A 22,068-nucleotide genomic window follows, 5' to 3' on the forward strand; every position below is an offset into this window, starting at 1 on the left:
GCAACCGTCCAAACAGCTCGCGCAGTTTCTGCTTGCAGACGTCCCACCTGGTCAAATCATCTTTGTGAGTCTCGTACCAGACGCGGGCGGGGTCTTTTAGATAGAAGATGACATTCGCGAGCATAGGAGTCGGATCCCAGCGGTTGTACGTACTCACGCGTTCATACAGGTTGATCCAGTCGTCCACGTCAACATTGTCGGTGCCAGAAAATGTCCCAGGGTCACGAGGGGAAGAAAGAACGAGCGATTGTGATGTTTGCTGGGAGGCGTCTTGGGTCATGGTGAGCGAAGTCAGCTGGCGGCCGCTGCGGAGCTCAGTCTTCGGTAGGCGTAGAGGAAAGCCGCACCTCCACCAAATATGTTGCGGGAAAGAATATATTTACAGTTATTTACATAAACGAATGAACAGCTACAGGCGGCACTCAGAACACAGCCAGAGATGAGTTCTCGTCTTCTTCCTCGTCCGCTCGTTCAATCGCTCAATGTCGTCGTCGTCTACCCGCTGCAATATTATCCAGGAAAAAGTGTGATCCAAACTACCTGATTCTGAAAACTAACGATTGAATGGGGTGTGAAGACATTTATTGTGAATTTGATTTCATAAGAATGTCGATTGGCATTTTTTGGCTTAAGATATTAACAGTTCCTTTTTTAAGTTGCTCACAGAATGTGGTCCGAATTTGCGTTATCCTTAACACGAGTAGGCTGCCGCGTTGGCTCAGTGGTTACGGCGCTCTGCTGCTGACCCAAAAGACGCGGGTTCGATCCCGGTCGCGGCGTGTGAATTTCGATGGAAGCGAAATTCTAGAGGCCTGTGTACTGTGCGATGTCATGCACGTTAAAAGAACCCAGGTGGTCTAAATTACTGGAGCTCTTCACTACGGCATCCCTCATAGCCTGAGTCCCTTTGCGAGGTTAAACCCTCATAAATTAAAATCCTTAACACAAGTGAAGCATATTCGGTCAGTCGACAGCAATGGCGAGTCGGGATCTCTTGCTCGTAGATTTCAAATGCTTCACCCCTTTACTCCATTGCACAAAAGAGCTGCGCCAGCTGGCTATCGCAGTCTTTGTTCTAGGTGCTGTTACTATACTGCGTTAACTATTGGACCTGCCCTTATCCAAGCACTTGGTTGTAGCTCTCAGATAATTTGCCCCATTGCCTGTAGACGCTGCAAGGAAGCCATTGCATTTCTCTGTCGCATCTTCGCTGGAATGGCCCTCGCACATTTGTGCATATTTCCTTTTTTTTAATTCTTTGATCCTCTGCACCTAGGCACATCTGGGGAGCTACCACACCTCTCCCCACTACACATGTATGCTGAAGCATGGGAAATGCTGAAGCATGCTGATGTATGGGAAATGCTGAAGTATGGGAAATGCATTCATGAAAATGTTTATGGCCGAGAGGATTTATTAGCGGGGTCATGCCACTTGCAGTGGCAGTTCAGGTGTGGGCCGGTATGTGAGACAGATACTGCGCCATTGCCTTTCCCCAAAAACCAATTTTTTCCTCAGCCATGACGTGAGGGAAGGCATGAAGGAGGAGTTGAAAGTAGGGAAAGGGAAAGAGACCATGATCGGGGCATCCAGGTTACTTTAGTAAGGAGCTCAGCTGTTGTCCGAGGATGCGGGTTCACTACCTGCCGCGGCGACCGTGTTTGTGTACAGGCGAAATGCAGGAGGCGTCCGTGCGGTGTACAGAGTCAAAAGAGAAAGTGAAAACTAGTTTTGAGGAAACGCAATGACGTAGTATCGAACCCGACCGCGCCGGGCGTTTTTATGGAGGCAAAAGGCTAAGGTGCCCGTGCGCTGTGCGATGTCAGTGCACGTTAAAGATCCCCAGGCGGTCGAAATTATTGCAGAGCCCTCCTCTACGGCACCTCTTTCTCTCTTTCTTCTTTCACTCCCTCTATCCCTTCCCTTATGGCGCGGTTCAGGTGTCCAAGGATATATGAGGCATACACTTCGCCAATTCTTTTCCTCAAAAATCAACCAACCAGCAATATTTTGAGCAAAATTTGCATTTACATACTTTTCTCCTCTTTTGTTACGGGTCATAGAGATCATATCGAATGATAGGACATTCTTAATTATCGAACAACGTTTGCTTTTTCAATATTTTTTGGCGATGAGTTGTAGTTCTGCAGTCGGTAGCTCTCCGCCCCATGATGCTTAGAGCGCCCATGGTGGTACAGCATAACTCATACTATGCAACCAATAGGCAAAGCAATGCCCTGAAAATGTTTCGGGACCCCTTTAACCGTTGCACCACTGTGCCAGGAGTGGTATGCGGACTCCCAGGGATCTATGAATGTACAGTTGAAGATGACCAAATGCACATGCGTTAACTCATTAACGTTCTCGCAATCATACCTTCCAGGCTGAGCTCAAGTGCCTCCTCCAGTTTTTTTTTTTTTTTGTTGTAACAAGGGAAGTCCACTTACTACCATCGTCCGATACGGCAAACTCAATCCGCGCAACCGTGAGGTTCATTATAAGCAGGCTCGACTGTATTTTCAATTCCTTGCCTTTGCTATGTGAGCATATCTTATGTTATTAATTTGTTTCAGTGCAGTAGTAGTTTTTTGCAGAATAGTAATCGCACTACATTTACAGCTCGCAAATATATTTAGCTGCCTGAAGTTTTAATTTCAAAAAATCAAGTTTTCATATCGCCTGTGTTTACGGGATTATTTCCCCTCAGTTTAAAACCGGCAAAGTTTCTGTCTGTTTCAATCAAATGAAAATTGACTATTTCGTGGAAACTTTCTCTCGATTATATTCTTTGACAACCCTTGTTATTGATAGCTGCTTTTAATAATGAATATTTAAATCATTTATACTGTGTTGCATTTTTGTTTTCTACAGTACCAATTATAATGATTGTTATTTTAGTTTAGCTTTATTGTTCTTGACCTGATAATCGGTTAAGTTGCTTTGCTTGAATCACATGTACTTTCTCTTTATGTGTATAAGCTGTGTTAATGTATTTACAAGACTAAGTCGACTCGAATGTAAGTCTACTCCCCCACATGGCAGTTCTGAACAAAAAAAAGCAAACAAACTTTGAGGTCATTTACGCTTAGCGTTTGAGAATAGAATGCGATAGCACTATCCTGCAACCTCCATGTATGTATAGGCAGCCACTATCGGCTGCCGTGCGCGGGCACATTCCAAAACGAAAATGTATTAGCCACTGGACTACTCGTTCACACTTGCGAAATCTCTTAGCTAGCGCTGCTGTCGTGATCGCTGCTGTGGTCCCACAGCGCGTCGTTCTTACATCATCGTGCAGCAAAATCCCGCACTTCGCAAACAGCCGCATCACATCACGTGCAACAGCTGAAAATTATGCCTCCCTGCAGCTGCTACACCTGTGTCACATGTTGTGAATGTCGTACTTGCTGCCCGGCGCACAGTTCGTTTCCTCGGCATATAGAATGACAGCCGTCTCGAATGTAGCCGTGAACGAGCGCGGACGCTTACCGGACCGGGAGCACGAATGACAAAGCAATACATTAAAGACTTGTGAAACATGGCTGGCAGTAGTCAAATTCGTCGGAGTCGAAGAGGAATTATGCGCGAGCGGCATCAGCTCTTCCGTCGGCTACCCCACTCCCTGGAGCCGCTGCGGTTCCGAGTGGCGGTGCCGCCGTGATTGGAACAGCGGTCCTTCCATCAACTATCGAAACTCCATTGGGCGCCGAGTGCGCGGCTGAAAGTACACAAAAAAAAAAAACTTGGGCGATACGTTTTAAGAGTAGAACGCGAATGCGTTATCGGGCCGCCGCCGTTTATCAGCAGACGCAATCTGCGGCCACGTGTGGGGAGTGGGCTGGTGCCGGTTTGCTACTTATGGACAGCCACCATCGGCTGCCTTGGGCAGGGTGGGGAAGCCGGTTCTGCGTGTTGACATAGCAGCTGCTCAAGGTATGGTCCAAGAGCGATGCGACGGAGCCACGCAGCAAAAATGTAACCAAACCACACTGCAGCATGCCTGATATCTCTTTTGTCTCGCCTTTATTTATGGTGCAATGCTTTGGTTTCAATTTTAAGTCAACCACTTCACTTAACCACTTCAGATTTTCAAATTTTGAAAAATTGGTCAACTTAAGGTCATGTAAATGCAGTACTTTAGTGTAAGCCAGAGCTGTGCTTCAGTGGTCATGATCCTCTGCTGCTGACTCGGAAGATATGGGATTGATCCTGCCCACAACAGTCTCATTTTGATCGAGGCGAAATGCTAGAGGCCAGTGTACTATGCGATTTCAGTGCACGTTATACAACCCCACGTGGTCAAAATTGCCCGGAGCTCTCCTCTACAGTGTCCCTCATAGCCTGAGTCTCTTTGGGACGTGTCCCCATAAAGGAAACCAATCTAAGTTATTGTTGCTGCCGTGTTGCTGCTTGTTTATTTGTAGAGGGACCCTCGTTTAATTAATACTAAACCAAATTAATGTCCTGATTCTGGGACGCTCGGCTGTGTACTGGCGTTAATGTGTTCGTCGCTCATGTACTCAATAAATTCTTATTTGACATTTGATTTGATTTGCTGCTCTTGCATGCATGCCACTCCTCATATATGCTGCCTCCTGCCTTTTCAGACTTTTCAGATCGGAGGCTTGAAGAACTGGAGGAAGAGCTCAGAAGGCTGAAGGAGTTCCACGCCAAAAACAAGCCCATTTTGATGAAAGTCGAGCGGCGAAAAGCTCTGGGCTCGCTTCCTTGAGTTCGAGAAGCGCGCCGCCGACCCATTCCGCCTCAACAACCGTGGTGGCCGCGTTCTTGAAATGATGGAGAGAAAGAGGCTCGAGGCGGAGCTTCCTCGCGTGAGTTTTGCTTGTGGACCACCTCCTTCCTCCTCCTCCTCTTTTATCCCTCTGTTTAGGTTTTCCCAGATTTATGTTGGCAAACAAAATAAAGGACTCTATGGTTGGCTAAACTGCACCAGAAGAAGAATTCCACAATCCAGATTAAAGCGACAAGGCTGGCCCAAACTTCAAGGCATAGTTTGTGAAAAGGGGCATGTGCGCTCATTCTCATTCTTAAGAATATCGGTTGCAACAAGGACAAAACATGGTGGAGTGAACAGTACACTGCTAAATATGCGATGCGTGCTGTGTTGTGTCAATTTTAGTCTCTGCCTTAAAAGGTGTGACTTCATTAATTTTACCACTGATAGATTAATATACTTCATGCATCTCGAATAGTTCGCTTCAACACCTCGATTGTAGCATTTCTCATATGGCATGCTATATTGTCACAATCTGGCTTCATTCAGCTGATCGGTTGCAAATATGCGCAGTTATCACAGGACGTGAGTGGAGAGATTTGGTGCATTTTTTCAAGCAGCTGCGAGAATGTTATTTTCAGTGGACCCCCTGAGCTGGTCACCAGTTACATGGTCAGTTTGGCGGAAGAAGTCGCTGCAATTTTTGCAGAGTTTACAAACGCACAAATGACAAACTACATTGGTGTGAAAAAGTGTTGTGTGGCGGCACCCAAGCAAGCTCTTCCCTCCTCCTTCCAGCAATTGCGGCGATGATAGCGCTTGGTTCCCAGGGCTGTACGCAAATCCCCTCACGGATTTTGCAGCTTTCATGGCATTTGCTTTAAAATGTTTAATTTTTTCTTCAGATTTTCAGACATTTTATTGGTAAAGACCTACCGGATGGCCATAATCCTATAGCTGCAGGCTTTATTGCGCCGATAATTTTATCGATATGTATGGTTTATTTTTGCACGGCAGCAATGGAAGAATTGATAAATGTGAATAATTTGTTCGTTACTAGCGATATCTTTATACCAGTTATCGTTTGTCATGAGCTTGAGTAAGTGCACTGTTGCTGATGAAAGTGCTGCTTTCTCGTTTCTTAGCCCACTCGAGCACAAAACAAGTGCGGAGTAACGAGCCTCTCTCTTATCTTTTCACGTGCACTACTTCCGTACCTTTCAGTGTTGCATCTTATATATGAAACGGAGTATAGTCCCCATACGATCCAGCTGACTTCATTGAAAAATTCTTGCCCGTGGTCGTGCATCTTCGAAGTTGCCACTTGTGGAAGATAGCGCATGCTTGATCAGCTGTTGAGCTTGTTTTTGGGCTGTTGCATTTAATGCTGCTATTAGTGTCTTGGGTTTCTTGAGTTTTTTTTTTTTGTTTTTGTTCCAGCTTGAAGAAGAGATCAAGACACATATCAGCAGGCACACTAGTGTGGAGGATGAACAGTTCTTCACTGAGTGGGCAGAGGACTTCCTGAAGCACCTCAGCTCACAGCACGAAGCCTACAATCTCGAGGACAGAGAACGGCAGGAGAGGGTGAGAACCCTGTTGAAAGAGTAAAGGGTGCCATGTATTCTCGTGCAAATTATTACTTAGTGCCCGCCGAACAATTGCTCCAAATTGCTTTCGCTTTGCATCGCAGGAAAGGAATTCCAGATCTTTGTAGCCACTGTTCGCCCCCACATTCACAGCGATGTTAGCATAGGTCTTCGGGACACTGCCTCAGGTGACCCATGTGCACGTGCCACATGTCGCAACAGGTAGTGTTGCAGTGAATGTTCGACCTGGGATTAGTGTTTTAAAAGCAGCATTTACTGCTATAGTGTGTCTGCACTGCTTTTACGGTTTTTTGTCTAGGACAGTGTGGCAACGTTGTAGTGGCAGGCGGGCAGATTTGTCAATCTGTCATTCCAGGAAGCTAAAAGAACATCTTGGCAAAAGTGGTCGTGACATGCACAGTGCTTGGCCAGTGAAGAAAGTATCTAACCTTTCACATAACCAGTACAGTAAATTCTTGTTGATATGCTGAAAAAAAAATTCGAGAGAAAAACATTATCCAGGAAAAAGTGTGATCCAAACTACCTGATTCTGAAAACTAACGATTGAATGGGGTGTGATGACATTTATTGTGAATTTGATTTCATAAGAATGTCGATTGACATTTTTTTGCTTAATATATTCACAGCTCCTTCTTTTAGTGCTCGCAGAATGTGGTCCGAATTTGCGTTATCCTTAACACGAGTAGGCTGCCACGTTGGCTCAGTGGTTACGGCGCTCTGCTGCTGACCCAAAAGACGCGGGTTCGATCCCGGTCGCGGCGTGTGAATTTCGATGGAAGCGAAATTCTAGAGACCTGTGTACTGTGCGATGTCACGCACGTTAAAAGAACCCAGGTGGTCTAAATTACTGGAGCTCTTCACTACGGCATCCCTCATAGCCTGAGTCCCTTTGCGAGGTTAAACCCTCATAAACTGAAATCCTTAAAACAAGTGAAGCATATTCGGTCAGTCGACAGCAATGGCGAGTCGGGATCTCTTGCTCATAGATTTCAAATGCTTCACCCCTTTACTCCATTGCACAAAAGAGCTGCGCCAGCTGGCTATCGCAGTCTTTGTTTTAGGTGCTGTTACTATACTGCATTACTACTGGACCTGCCCTTATCCAAGCACTTGGTTGTAGCTCTCGGATAATTTGCCCCATTGCCTGTAGACGCTGCAAGGAAGCCATTGCATTTCTCTGTCGCATCTTCGCTGGAATGGCCCTCGCACATTTGCGCATATTTCCTTTTTTTTAATTCTTTGATCCTCTGCACCTAGGCACATCTGGGGAGCTACCACACCTCTCCCCACTACACATGTATGCTGAAGCATGGGAAATGCTGAAGCATGCTGATGTATGGGAAATGCTGAAGTATGGGAAATGCATTCATGAAAATGTTTATGGCCGAGAGGATTTATTAGCGGGGTCATGCCACTTGCAATGGCAGTTCAGGTGTGGGCCGGTATGTGAGACAGATACTGCGCCATTGCCTTTCCCCAAAAACCAATTTTTTCCTCAGCCATGACGTGAGGGAAGGCATGAAGGAGGAGTTGAAAGTAGGGAAAGGGAAAGAGACCATGATCGGGGCCTCCAGGTTACTTTAGTAAGGAGCTCAGCTGTTGTCCGAGGATGCGGGTTCACTACCTGCCGCGGCGACCGTGTTTGTGTACAGGCGAAATGCAGGAGGCGTCCGTGCCGTGTACAGAGTCAAAAGAGAAAATGAAAACTAGTTTTGAGGAAACGCAATGACGTAGTATCGAACCCGACCGCGCCGGGCGTTTTTATGGAGGCAAAAGGCTAAGGTGCCCGTGCGCTGTGCGATGTCAGTGCACGTTAAAGATCCCCAGGCGGTCGAAATTATTGCAGAGCCCTCCTCTACGGCACCTCTTTCTCTCTTTCTTCTTTCACTCCCTCTATCCCTTCCCTTATGGCGCGGTTCAGGTGTCCAAGGATATATGAGGCATACACTTCGCCAATTCTTTTCCTCAAAAATCAACCAACCAGCAATATTTTGAGCAAAATTTGCATTTACATACTTTTCTCCTCTTTTGTTACGGGTCATAGAGATCATATCGAATGATAGGACATTCTTAATTATCGAACAACGTTTGCTTTTTCAATATTTTTTGGCGATGAGTTGTAGTTCTGCAGTCGGTAGCTCTCCGCCCCATGATGCTTAGAGCGCCCATGGTGGTACAGCATAACTCATACTATGCAACCAATAGGCAAAGCAATGCCCTGAAAATGTTTCGGGACCCCTTTAACCATTGCACCACTGTGCCAGGAGTGGTATGCGGACTCCCAGGGATCTATGAATGTACAGTTGAAGATGACCAAATGCACATGCGTTAACTCATTAACGTTCTCGCAATCATACCTTCCAGGCTGAGCTCAAGTGCCTCCTCCAGTTTTTTTTTTTGTTGTTGTAACAAGGGAAGTCCACTTACTACCATCGTCCGATACGGCAAACTCAATCCGCGCAACCGTGAGGTTCATTATAAGCAGGCTCGACTGTATTTTCAATTCCTTGCCTTTGCTATGTGAGCATATCTTATGTTATTAATTTGTTTCAGTGCAGTAGTAGTTTTTTGCAGAATAGTAATCGCACTACATTTACAGCTCGCAAATATATTTAGCTGCCTGAAGTTTTAATTTCAAAAAATCAAGTTTTCATATCGCCTGTGTTTACGGGATTATTTCCCCTCAGTTTAAAACCGGCAAAGTTTCTGTCTGTTTCAATCAAATGAAAATTGACTATTTCGTGGAAACTTTCTCTCGATTATATTCTTTGACAACCCTTATTATTGATAGCTGCTTTTAATAATGAATATTTAAATCATTTATACTGTGTTGCATTTTTGTTTTCTACAGTACCAATTATAATGATTGTTATTTTAGTTTAGCTTTATTGTTCTTGACCTGATAATCGGTTAAGTTGCTTTGCTTGAATCACATGTACTTTCTCTTTATGTGTATAAGCTGTGTTAATGTATTTACAAGACTAAGTCGACTCGAATGTAAGTCTACTCCCCCACATGGCAGTTCTGAACAAAAAAAGGCAAACAAACTTTGAGGTCATTTACGCTTAGCGTTTGAGAATAGAATGCGATAGCACTATCCTGCAACCTCCATGTATGTATAGGCAGCCACTATCGGCTGCCGTGCGCGGGCACATTCCAAAACGAAAATGTATTAGCCACTGGACTACTCGTTCACACTTGCGAAATCTCTTAGCTAGCGCTGCTGTCGTGATCGCTGCTGTGGTCCCACAGCGCGTCGTTCTTACATTATCGTGCAGCAAAATCCCGCACTTCGCAAACAGCCGCATCACATCACGTGCAACAGCTGAAAATTTTGCCTCCCTGCAGCTGCTACACCTGTGTCACATGTTGTGAATGTCGTACTTGCTGCCCGGCGCACAGTTCGTTTCCTCGGCGTATAGAATGACAGCCGTCTCGAATGTAGCCGTGAACGAGCGCGGACGCTTACCGGACCGGGAGCACGAATGACAAAGCAATACATTAAAGACTTGTGAAACATGGCTGGCAGTAGTCAAATTCGTCGGAGTCGAAGAGGAATTATGCGCGAGCGGCATCAGCTCTTCCGTCGGCTACCCCACTCCCTGGAGCCGCTGCGGTTCCGAGTGGCGGTGCCGCCGTGATTGGAACAGCGGTCCTTCCATCAACTATCGAAACTCCATTGAGCGCCGAGTGCGCGGCTGAAAGTAAACAAAAAAAAAAACTTGGGCGATACGTTTTAAGAGTAGAACGCGAATGCGTTATCGGGCCGCCGCTGTTTATCAGCAGACGCAATCTGCGGCCACGTGTGGGGAGTGGGCTGGTGCCGGTTTGCTACTTATGGACAGCCACCATCGGCTGCCTTGGGCAGGGTGGGGAAGCCGGTTCTGCGTGTTGACATAGCAGCTGCTCAAGGTATGGTCCAAGAGCGATGCGACGGAGCCACGCAGCAAAAATGTAACCAAACCACACTGCAGCATGCCTGATATCTCTTTTGTCTCGCCTTTATTTATGGTGCAATGCTTTGGTTTCAATTTTGTCAACCACTTCACTTAACCACTTCAGATTTTCAAATTTTGAAAAATTGGTCAACTTAAGGTCATGTAAATGCAGTACTTTAGTGTAAGCCAGAGCTGTGCTTCAGTGGTCATGATCCTCTGCTGCTGACTCGGAAGATATGGGATTGATCCTGCCCACAACAGTCTCATTTTGATCGAGGCGAAATGCTAGAGGCCAGTGTACTATGCGATTTCAGTGCACGTTATACAACCCCACGTGGTCAAAATGGCCCGGAGCTCTCCTCTACAGTGTCCCTCATAGCCTGAGTCTCTTTGGGACGTGTCCCCATAAAGGAAACCAATCTAAGTTATTGTTGCTGCCGTGTTGCTGTTTGTTTATTTGTAGAGGGACCCTCGTTTAATTAATACTAAACCAAATTAATGTCCTGATTCTGGGACGCTCGGCTGTGTACTGGCGTTAATGTGTTCGTCGCTCATGTACTCAATAAATTCTTATTTGACATTTGATTTGATTTGCTGCTCTTGCATGCATGCCACTCCTCATATATGCTGCCTCCTGCCTTTTCAGACTTTTCAGATCGGAGGCTTGAAGAACTGGAGGAAGAGCTCAGAAGGCTGAAGGAGTTCCACGCCAAAATCAAGCCCATTTTGATGAAAGTCGAGCGGCGAAAAGCTCTGGGCTCGCTTCCTTGAGTTCGAGAAGCGCGCCGCCGACCCATTCCGCCTCAACAACCGTGGTGGCCGCCTTCTTCTTGAAATGATGGAGAGAAAGAGGCTCGAGGCGGAGCTTCCTCGCGTGAGTTTTGCTTGTGGACCACCTCCTTCCTCCTCCTCCTCTTTTATCCCTCTGTTTAGGTTTTCCCAGATTTATGTTGGCAAACAAAATAAAGGACTGTATGGTTGGCTAAACTGCACTAGAAGAAGAATTCCACAATCCAGATTAAAGCGACAAGGCTGGCCCAAACTTCAAGGCATAGTTTGTGAAAAGGGGCATGTGCGCTCATACTCATTCTTAAGAATATCTGTTGCAACAAGGACAAAACATGGTGGAGTGAACAGTACACTGCTAAATATGCGATGCGTGCTGTGTTGTGTCAATTTTAGTCTCTGCCTTAAAAGGTGTGACTTCATTAATTTTACCACTGATAGATTAATATACTTCATGCATCTCGAATAGTTCGCTTCAACACCTCGATTGTAGCATTTCTCATATGGCATGCTATATTGTCACAATCTGGCTTCATTCAGCTGATCGGTTGCAAATATGCGCAGTTATCACAGGACGTGAGTGGAGAGATTTGGTGAATTTTTTCAAGCAGCTGCGAGGATGTTATTATCAGTGGACCCCCTGAGCTGGTCACCAGTTACATGGTCAGTTTGGCGGAAGAAGTCGCTGCAATTTTTGCAGACTTTACAAACGCACAAATGACAAAAACTACATTGGTGTGAAAAAGTGTTGTGTGGCGGCACCCTAGCAAGCTCTTCCCTCCTCCTTCCAGCAATTGCGGCGATGATAGCGCTTGGTTCCAAGGGCTGTACGCAAATCCCCTCACGGATTTTGCAGCTTTCATGGCATTTGCTTTAAAATGTTTAATTTTTTCTTCAGATTTTCAGACATTTTATTGGTAAAGACCTACCGGATGGCCATAATCCTATAGCTGCAGGCTTTATTGCGCCGATAATTTTATCGATATGTATGGTTTATTTTTGCACGGCAGCAATGGAAGAATTGATAAATGTGAATAATTTGTTCGTTACTAGCGATATCTTTATACCAGTTATCGTTTGTCATGAGCTTGAGTAAGTGCACTGTTGCTGATGAAAGTGCTGCTTTCTCGTTTCTTAGCCCACTCGAGCACAAAACAAGTGCGGAGTAACGAGCCTCTCTCTTATCTTTTCACGTGCACTACTTCCGTACCTTTCAGTGTTGCATCTTATATATGAAACGGAGTATAGTCCCCATACGATCCAGCTGACTTCATTGAAAAATTCTTGCCCGTGGTCGTGCATCTTCGAAGTTGCCACTTGTGGAAGATAGCGCATGCTTGATCAGCTGTTGAGCTTGTTTTTGGGCTGTTGCATTTAATGCTGCTATTAGTGTCTTGGGTTTCTTGAGTTTTTTTTTTGTTTTTGTTCCAGCTTTAAGAAGAGATCAAGACACATATCAGCAGGCACACTAGTGTGGAGGATGAACAGTTCTTCACTGAGTGGGCAGAGGACTTCCTGAAGCACCTCAGCTCACAGCACGAAGCCTACAATCTCGAGGACAGAGAACGGCAGGAGAGGGTGAGAACCCTGTTGAAAGAGTAAAGGGTGCCATGTATTCTCGTGCAAATTATTACTTAGTGCCCGCCGAACAATTGCTCCAAATTGCTTTCGCTTTGCATCGCAGGAAAGGAATTCCAGATCTTTGTAGCCACTGTTCGCCCTCACATTCACAGCGATATTAGCATAGGTCTTCGGGACACTGCCTCAGGTGACCCATGTGCACGTGCCGCATGTCGCAACAGGTAGTGTTGCAGTGAATGTTCGACCTGGGATTAGTGTTTTAAAAGCAGCATTTACTGCTATAGTGTGTCTGCACTGCTTTTACGGTTTTTTGTCTAGGACAGTGTGGCAACGTTGTAGTGGCAGGCGGGCAGATTTGTCAATCTGTCACTCCAGGAAGCTAAAAGAACATCTTGGCAAAAGTGGTCGTGACATGCACAGTGCTTGGCCAGTGAAGAAAGTATCTAACCTTTCACATAACCAGTACAGTAAATTCTTGTTGATATGCTGAAAAAAAAATGCGAGAGAAAAACATTATCCAGGAAAATGTGTGATCCAAACTACCTGATTCTGAAAACTAACGATTGAATGGGGTGTGATGACATTTATTGTGAATTTGATTTCATAAGAATGTCGATTGACATTTTTTTGCTTAATATATTCACAGCTCCTTCTTTTAGTGCTCGCAGAATGTGGTCCGAATTTGCGTTATCCTTAACACGAGTAGGCTGCCACGTTGGCTCAGTGGTTACGGCGCTCTGCTGCTGACCCAAAAGACGCGGGTTCGATCCCGGTCGCGGCGTGTGAATTTCGATGGAAGCGAAATTGTAGAGGCCTGTGTACTGTGCGATGTCACGCACGTTAAAAGAACCCAGGTGGTCTAAATTACTGGAGCTCTTCACTACGGCATCCCTCATAGCCTGAGTCCCTTTGCGAGGTTAAACCCTCATAAACTGAAATCCTTAACACAAGTGAAGCATATTCGGTCAGTCGACAGCAATGGCGAGTCGGGATCTCTTGCTCATAGATTTCAAATGCTTCACCCCTTTACTCCATTGCACAAAAGAGCTGCGCCAGCTGGCTATCGCAGTCTTTGTTTTAGGTGCTGTTACTATACTGCGTTACTACTGGACCTGCCCTTATCCAAGCACTTGGTTGTAGCTCTCAGATAATTTGCCCCATTGCCTGTAGACGCTGCAAGGAAGCCATTGCATTTCTCTGTCGCATCTTCGCTGGAATGGCCCTCGCACATTTGCGCATATTTCCTTTTTTTTAATTCTTTGATCCTCTGCACCTAGGCACATCTGGGGAGCTACCACACTTCTTCCCACTACACATGTATGCTGATGCATGGGAAATGCTGAAGTATGGGAAATGCATTCATGAAAATGTTTATGGCCGAGAGAATTTATTAGCGGGGTTATGCCACTTGCAATGGCAGTTCAGGTGTGGGCCGGTATGTGAGACAGATACTACGCCGTTGCCTTTCCCCAAAAACCAATTTTTTCCTCAGCCATTACGCGAGGGAAGGCATGAAGGAGGAGATGAAAGTAGGGAAAGGGAAACAGACCATGATCGGGGCCTCCAGGTTACTTTAGTAAGGAGCTCAGCTGCTGTCCGAGGATGTGGGTTCACTACCTGCCGCGGCGACCTTAATTGTGTACAGGCGAAATGCAGGGGGCGTCCGTGCGGTGTACAGAGTCAAAAGGGAAAATGAAAATTAGTTTTGAGGAAACGAAATGACGTAGTATCGAAGCCGACCGCGACGGGCGTTTTTATGGAGGCAAGAGGCTAAGGTGCGCGTGCGATGTCAGTGCACGTTAAAGATCCCCAGGCGGTCGAAATTATTGCAGAGCCCTCCTCTACAGCACCTCTTTCTCCTTTTCTTCTTTCACTCCCTCTATCCCTTCCCTTATGGCGCGGTTCAGGTGTCCAAGGATATATGAGGCATACATTGCGCCAATTCTTTTCCTCAACAATCAACCAACCAGCAATATTTTGAGCAAAATTTGCATTTACATACTTTTCTGCTCTTTTGTTACGGGTCATAGAGATCATATCGAATGATAGGACATTCTTAATTATCGAACAACGTTTGCTTTTTCAATATTTTTTGGCGATGAGTTGTAGTTCTGCAGTCGGTAGCTCTCCGCCCCATGATGCTTAGAGCGCCCATGGTGGTACATCATAACTCATACTATGCAACCAATAGGCAAAGCAATGCCCTGAAAATGTTTCGGGACCCCTTTAACCGTCGCACCACTGTGCCAGGAGTGGTATGCGGACTCCCAGGGATCTATGAATGTACAGTTGAAAATGACCAAATGCACATGCGTTAACTCATTAACGTTCTCGCAATCATACCTTCCAGGCTGAGCTCAAGTGCCTCCTCCAGTTTTTTTTTTTTGTTGTTGTAACAAGGGAAGTCCACTTACTACCATCGTCCGATATGGCAAACTCAATCCGCGCAACCGTGAGGTTCATTATAAGCAGGCTCGACTGTATTTTCAATTCCTTGCCTTTGCTATGTGAGCATATCTTATGTTATTAATTTGTTTGAGTGCAGTAGTAGTTTTTTGCAGAATAGTAATCGCACTACATTTACAGCTCGCAAATATATTTAGCTGCCTGAAGTTTCAATTTCAAAAAATCAAGTTTTCATATCGCCTGTGTTTACGGGATTATTTCCCCTCAGTTTAAAACCGGCAAAGTTTCTGTCTGTTTCAATCAAATGAAAATTGACTATTTCGTGGAAACTTTCTCTCGATTATATTCTTTGACAACCCTTATTATTGATAGCTGCTTTTAATAATGAATATTTAAATCATTTATACTGTGTTGCATTTTTGTTTTCTACAGTACCAATTATAATGATTGTTATTTTAGTTTAGCTTTATTGTTCTTGACCTGATAATCGGTTAAGTTGCTTTGCTTGAATCACATGTACTTTCTCTTTATGTGTATAAGCTGTGTTAATGTATTTACAAGACTGTAAGTCGACTCGAATGTAAGTCTACTCCCCCACATGGCAGTTCTGAACAAAAAAAAGCAAACAAACTTTGAGGTCATTTACGCTTAGCGTTTCAGAATAGAATGCAATAGCACTATCCTGCAACCTCCATGTATGTATAGGCAGCCACTATCGGCTGCCGTGCGCGGGCACATTCCAAAACGAAAATGTATTAGCCACTGGACTATTCGTTCACACTTGTGAAATCGCTTAGCTAGCGCTGCTGTCGTGATCGCTGCTGTGGTCCCACAGCGCGTCGTTCTAACATCTTCGTGCAGCAAAATCCCGCACTTCGCAAACAGCTGCATCACATCATGTGGAACAGCTGAAAATTTTGCCTCGTTGCAGCTGCCACACCTGTGTCACCCGTTGTGAATGTCGAACTTGCTGCCCGGCGCACAGTTCGTTTCCTCGGCATATAGAATGACAGCCGTCTCGAATGTAGCCGTGAACGAGCACCGACGCTTACCGGACCGGGAGCACGAATGACAAAGCACTACATTAAAGACTTGTGAAACGTGGCTGGCAGTAGTCAAATTCGTCTGAGTCGAAGAGGAATTACGCGCGAGCGGCATCAGCTCTTCCGTCGGCTACCCCACTCCCTGGAGCCGCTGCAGTTCCGAGTGGCGGTGCCGCCGTGATTGGAACAGCGGTCCTTCCATCAACTATCGAAACTCCATTGAGCGCCGAGTGCGCGGCTGAAAGTACACAAAAAAAAACTTGGGCGATACGTTTTAAGAGTAGAACGCGAATGCCTTGGGCAGGGTGGGGAGGCGGGTTCTGCGTGTTGACATAGCAGCTGCTCAAGGCATGGTCCAAGAGCGATGCGATGGAGCCACGCAGCAAAAATGTAACCAAACCACACTGCAGCATGCCTGATATCTCTTTTGTCTCGCCTTTATTTATGGTGCAATGCTTTGGTTTCAATTTTAGATCAACCACTTCACTTAACCACTTCAGATTTTCAAATTTTGAAAAATTGGTCAACTTAAGGTCATGTAAATGCAGTACTTTAGTGTAAGCCAGAGCTGTGCTTCAGTGGTCATGATCCTCTGCTGCTGACTCGGAAGATATGGGATTGATCCTGCCCACAACAGTCTCATTTTGATCGAGGCGAAATGCTAGAGGCCAGTGTACTATGCGATTTCAGTGCACGTTATACAACCCCACGTGGTCAAAATTGCCCGGAGCTCTCCTCTACAGTGTCCCTCATAGCCTGAGTCTCTTTGGGACGTGTCCCCATAAAGGAAACCAATCTAAGTTATTGTTGCTGCCGTGTTGCTGCTTGTTTATTTGTAGAGGGACCCTCGTTTAATTAATACTAAACCAAATTAATGTCCTGATTCTGGGACGCTCGGCTGTGTACTGGCGTTAATGTGTTCGTCGCTCATGTACTCAATAAATTCTTATTTGACATTTGATTTGATTTGCTGCTCTTGCATGCATGCCACTCCTCATATATGCTGCCTCCTGCCTTTTCAGACTTTTCAGATCGGAGGCTTGAAGAACTGGAGGAAGAGCTCAGAAGGCTGAGGGAGTTCCACGCAAAAACAAGCCCATTTTGATGAAAGTCGAGCGGCGAAAAGCTCTGGGCTCGCTTCCTTGAGTTCGAGAAGCGCTCCGCCGACCCATTCCGCCTCAACAACCGTGGTGGCCGCCTTCTTCTTGAAATGATGGAGAGAAAGAGGCTCGAGGCGGAGCTTCCTCGCGTGAGTTTTGCTTGTGGACCACCTCCTTCCTCCTCCTCTTTTATCCCTCTGTTTAGGTTTTCCCAGATTTATGTTGGCAAACAAAATAAAGGACTCTATGGTTGGCTAAACTGCACCAGAAGAAGAATTCCACAATCCAGATTAAAGCGACAAGGCTGGCCCAAACTTCAAGGCATAGTTTGTGAAAAGGGGCATGTGCGCTCATACTCATTCTTAAGAATATCTGTTGCAACAAGGACAAAACATGGTGCAGTGAACAGTACACTGCTAAATATGCGATGCGTGCTGTGTTGTGTCAATTTTAGTCTCTGCCTTAAAAGGTGTGACTTCATTAATTTTACCACTGATAGATTAATATACTTCATGCATCTCGAATAGTTCGCTTCAACACCTCGATTGTAGCATTTCTCATATGGCATGCTATATTGTCACAATCTGGCTTCATTCAGCTGATCGGTTGCAAATATGCGCAGTTATCACAGGACGTGAGTGGAGAGATTTGGTGAATTTTTTCAAGCAGCTGCGAGGATGTTATTTTCAGTGGACCCCCTGAGCTGGTCACCAGTTACATGGTCAGTTTGGCGGAAGTAGTCGCTGCAATTTTTGCAGAGTTTACAAACGCACAAATGACAAAAACTACATTGGTGTGAAAAAGTGTTGTGTGGCGGCACCCAAGCAAGCTCTTCCCTCCTCCTTCCAGCAATTGCGGCGATGATAGCGCTTGGTTCCAAGGGCTGTACGCAAATCCCCTCACGGATTTTGCAGCTTTCATGGCATTTGCTTTAAAATGTTTAATTTTTTCTTCAGATTTTCAGACATTTTATTGGTAAAGACCTACCGGATGGCCATAATCCTATAGCTGCAGGCTTTATTGCGCCGATAATTTTATCGATATGTATCTGCATCTCGAATAGTTCGCTTCAACACCTCGATTGTAGCATTTCTCATATGGCATGCTATATTGTCACAATCTGGCTTCATTCAACTGATTGGTTGCAAATATGCGCAGTTATCACAGGACGTGAGTGGAGAGATTTGGTGAATTTTTTCAAGCAGCTGCGAGGATGTTATTTTCAGTGGACCCCCTGAGCTGGTCACCAGTTACATGGTCAGTTTGGCGGAAGAAGTCGCTGCAATTTTTGCAGAGTTTACAAGCGCACAAATGACAAAAACTACATTGGTGTGAAAAAGTGTTGTGTGGCGGCACCCAAGCAAGCTCTTCCCTCCTCCTTCCAGCAATTGCGGCGATGATAGCGCTTGGTTCCCAGGGCTGTACGCAAATCCCCTCACGGATTTTGCAGCTTTCATGGCATTTGCTTTAAAATGTTTAATTTTTTCTTCAGATTTTCAGACATTTTATTGGTAAAGACCTACCGGATGGCCATAATCCTATAGCTGCAGGCTTTATTGCGCCGATAATTTTATCGATATTTATGGTTTATTTTTGCACGGCAGCAATGGAAGAATTGATAAATGTGAATAATTTGTTCGTTACTAGCGATATCTTTATACCAGTTATCGTTTGTCATGAGCTTGAGTAAGTGCACTGTTGCTGATGAAAGTGTTGCTTTCTCGTTTCTTAGCCCACTCAAGCACAAAACAAGTGCGGAGTAACGAGCCTCTCTCTTATCTTTTCACGTGCACTACTTCCGTACCTTTCAGTGTTGCATCTTATATATGAAACGGAGTATAGTCCCCATACGATCCAGCTGACTTCATTGAAAAATTCTTGCCCGTGGTCGTGCATCCTCGAAGTTGCCACTTGTGGAAGATAGTGCATGCTTGATCAGCTGTTGAGCTTGTTTTTGGGCTGTTGCATTTAATGCTGCTATTAGTGTCTTGGGTTTCTTGAGTTTTTTTTTGTTTTTGTTCCAGCTTGAAGAAGAGATCAAGACACATATCAGCAGGCACACTAGTGTGGAGGATGAACAGTTCTTCACTGAGTGGGCAGAGGACTTCCTGAAGCACCTCAGCTCACAGCACGAAGCCTACAATCTCGAGGACAGAGAACGGCAGGAGAGGGTGAGAACCCTGTTGAAAGAGTAAAGGGTGCCATGTATTCTCGTGCAAATTATTACTTAGTGCCCGCCGAACAATTGCTCCAAATTGCTTTCGCTTTGCATCGCAGGAAAGGAATTCCAGATCTTTGTAGCCACTGTTCGCCCTCACATTCACAGCGATGTTAGCATAGGTCTTCGGGACACTGCCTCAGGTGACCCATGTGCACGTGCCACATGTCGCAACAGGTAGTGTTGCAGTGAATGTTCGACCTTGGATTAGTGTTTTAAAAGCAGCATTTACTGCTATAGTGGGACTGCACTGCTTTTACGGTTTTTTGTCTAGGACAGTGTGGCAACGTTGTAGTGGCAGGCGGGCAGATTTGTCAATCTGTCACTCCAGGAAGCTAAAAGAACATCTTGGCAAAAGTGGTCGTGACATGCACAGTGCTTGGCCAGTGAAGAAAGTATCTAACCTTTCACATAACCAGTACAGTAAATTCTTGTTGATATGCTGAAAAAAAAATGCGAGAGAAAAACATTATCCAGGAAAAAGTGTGATCCAAACTACCTGATTCTGAAAACTAACGATTGAATGGGGTGTGATGACATTTATTGTGAATTTGATTTCATAAGAATGTCGATTGACATTTTTTTGCTTAATATATTCACAGCTCCTTCTTTTAGTGCTCGCAGAATGTGGTCCGAATTTGCGTTATCCTTAACACGAGTAGGCTGCCACGTTGGCTCAGTGGTTACGGCGCTCTGCTGCTGACCCAAAAGACGCGGGTTCGATCCCGGTCGCGGCGTGTGAATTTCGATGGAAGCGAAATTCTAGAGGCCTGTGTACTGTGCGATGTCACGCACCTTAAAAGAACCCAGGTGGTCTAAATTACTGGAGCTCTTCACTACGGCATCCCTCATAGCCTGAGTCCCTTTGCGAGGTTAAACCCTCATAAACTGAAATCCTTAACACAAGTGAAGCATATTCGGTCAGTCGACAGCAATGGCGAGTCGGGATCTCTTGCTCATAGATTTCAAATGCTTCACCCCTTTACTCCATTGCACAAAAGAGCTGCGCCAGCTGGCTATCGCAGTCTTTGTTTTAGGTGCTGTTACTATACTGCGTTACTACTGGACCTGCCCTTATCCAAGCACTTGGTTGTAGCTCTCAGATAATTTGCCCCATTGCCTGTAGACGCTGCAAGGAAGCCATTGCATTTCTCTGTCGCATCTTCGCTGGAATGGCCCTCGCACATTTGCGCATATTTCCTTTTTTTTAATTCTTTGATCCTCTGCACCTAGGCACATCTGGGGAGCTACCACACTTCTTCCCACTACACATGTATGCTGATGCATGGGAAATGCTGAAGTATGGGAAATGCATTCATGAAAATGTTTATGGCCGAGAGAATTTATTAGCGGGGTTATGCCACTTGCAATGGCAGTTCAGGTGTGGGCCGGTATGTGAGACAGATACTGCGCCGTTGCCTTTCCCCAAAAACCAATTTTTTCCTCAGCCATGACGTGAGGGAAGGCATGAAGGAGGAGTTGAAAGTAGGGAAAGGGAAAGAGACCATGATCGGGGCCTCCAGGTTACTTTAGTAAGGAGCTCAGCTGTTGTCCGAGGATGCGGGTTCACTACCTGCCGCGGCGACCGTGTTTGTGTACAGGCGAAATGCAGGAGGCGTCCGTGCCGTGTACAGAGTCAAAAGAGAAAATGAAAACTAGTTTTGAGGAAACACAATGACGTAGTATCGAACCCGACCGCGCCGGGCGTTTTTATGGAGGCAAAAGGCTAAGGTGCCCGTGCGCTGTGCGATGTCAGTGCACGTTAAAGATCCCCAGGCGGTCGAAATTATTGCAGAGCCCTCCTCTACGGCACCTCTTTCTCTCTTTCTTCTTTCACTCCCTCTATCCCTTCCCTTATGGCGCGGTTCAGGGGTCCAAGGATATATGAGGCATACACTTCGCCAATTCTTTTCCTCAAAAATCAACCAACCAGCAATATTTTGAGCAAAATTTGCATTTAAATACTTTTCTCCTCTTTTGTTACGGGTCATAGAGATCATATCGAATGATAGGACATTCTTAATTATCGAACAACGTTTGCTTTTTCAATATTTTTTGGCGATGAGTTGTAGTTCTGCAGTCGGTAGCTCTCCGCCCCATGATGCTTAGAGCGCCCATGGTGGTACAGCATAACTCATACTATGCAACCAATAGGCAAAGCAATGCCCTGAAAATGTTTCGGGACCCCTTTAACCGTTGCACCACTGTGCCAGGAGTGGTATGCGGACTCCCAGGGATCTATGAATGTACAGTTGAAGATGACCAAATGCACATGCGTTAACTCATTAACGTTCTCGCAATCATACCTTCCAGGCTGAGCTCAAGTGCCTCCTCCAGTTTTTTTTTTTTTTGTTGTTGTAACAAGGGAAGTCCACTTACTACCATCGTCCGATACGGCAAACTCAATCCGCGCAACCGTGAGGTTCATTATAAGCAGGCTCGACTGTATTTTCAATTCCTTGCCTTTGCTATGTGAGCATATCTTGTTATTAATTTGTTTCACTGCAGTAGTAGTTTTTTGCAGAATAGTAATCGCACTACATTTACAGCTCGCAAATATATTTTGCTGCCTGAAGTTTTAATTTCAAAAAATCAAGTTTTCATATCGCCTGTGTTTACGGGATTATTTCCCCTCAGTTTAAAACCGGCAA

At 45.4% G+C, this 22,068-nt stretch overlaps 1 protein-coding gene across 10 annotated transcripts in view; it reads left to right on the forward strand.

The window, feature by feature from the left end:
* LOC144113185 (protein regulator of cytokinesis 1-like) overlaps window positions 1-17,310 on the forward strand; it is a 290,994-nt gene extending 273,684 nt beyond the window's left edge. For 7 of the 10 annotated variants that reach the window (XR_013310678.1, XR_013310679.1, XR_013310675.1 and 4 more), the window contains 4 exons: window positions 6,176-6,322; window positions 10,930-11,157; window positions 12,501-12,647; window positions 17,122-17,310. Coding sequence is in view for 2 of the 10 variants with exons in the window: in XM_077646127.1 (XP_077502253.1) it covers window positions 4,608-4,658 (51 nt within the window). In the remaining 8 variants the exon portion in view is untranslated. Of the gene's footprint in view, window positions 1-4,607; window positions 4,833-6,175; window positions 6,323-10,929; window positions 11,158-12,500; window positions 12,648-17,121 lie in introns of those variants that run through there. The other 3 variants (XR_013310681.1, XM_077646125.1, XM_077646127.1) reach the window with 2 other exon arrangements.
* The last annotated feature ends 4,758 nt before the right edge of the window (window positions 17,311-22,068 follow it).

The sequence above is a fragment of the Amblyomma americanum genome, chromosome 1 (genome assembly GCF_052857255.1).
Source record: "Amblyomma americanum isolate KBUSLIRL-KWMA chromosome 1, ASM5285725v1, whole genome shotgun sequence".
Lineage (NCBI taxonomy): Eukaryota > Metazoa > Arthropoda > Arachnida > Ixodida > Ixodidae > Amblyomma > Amblyomma americanum.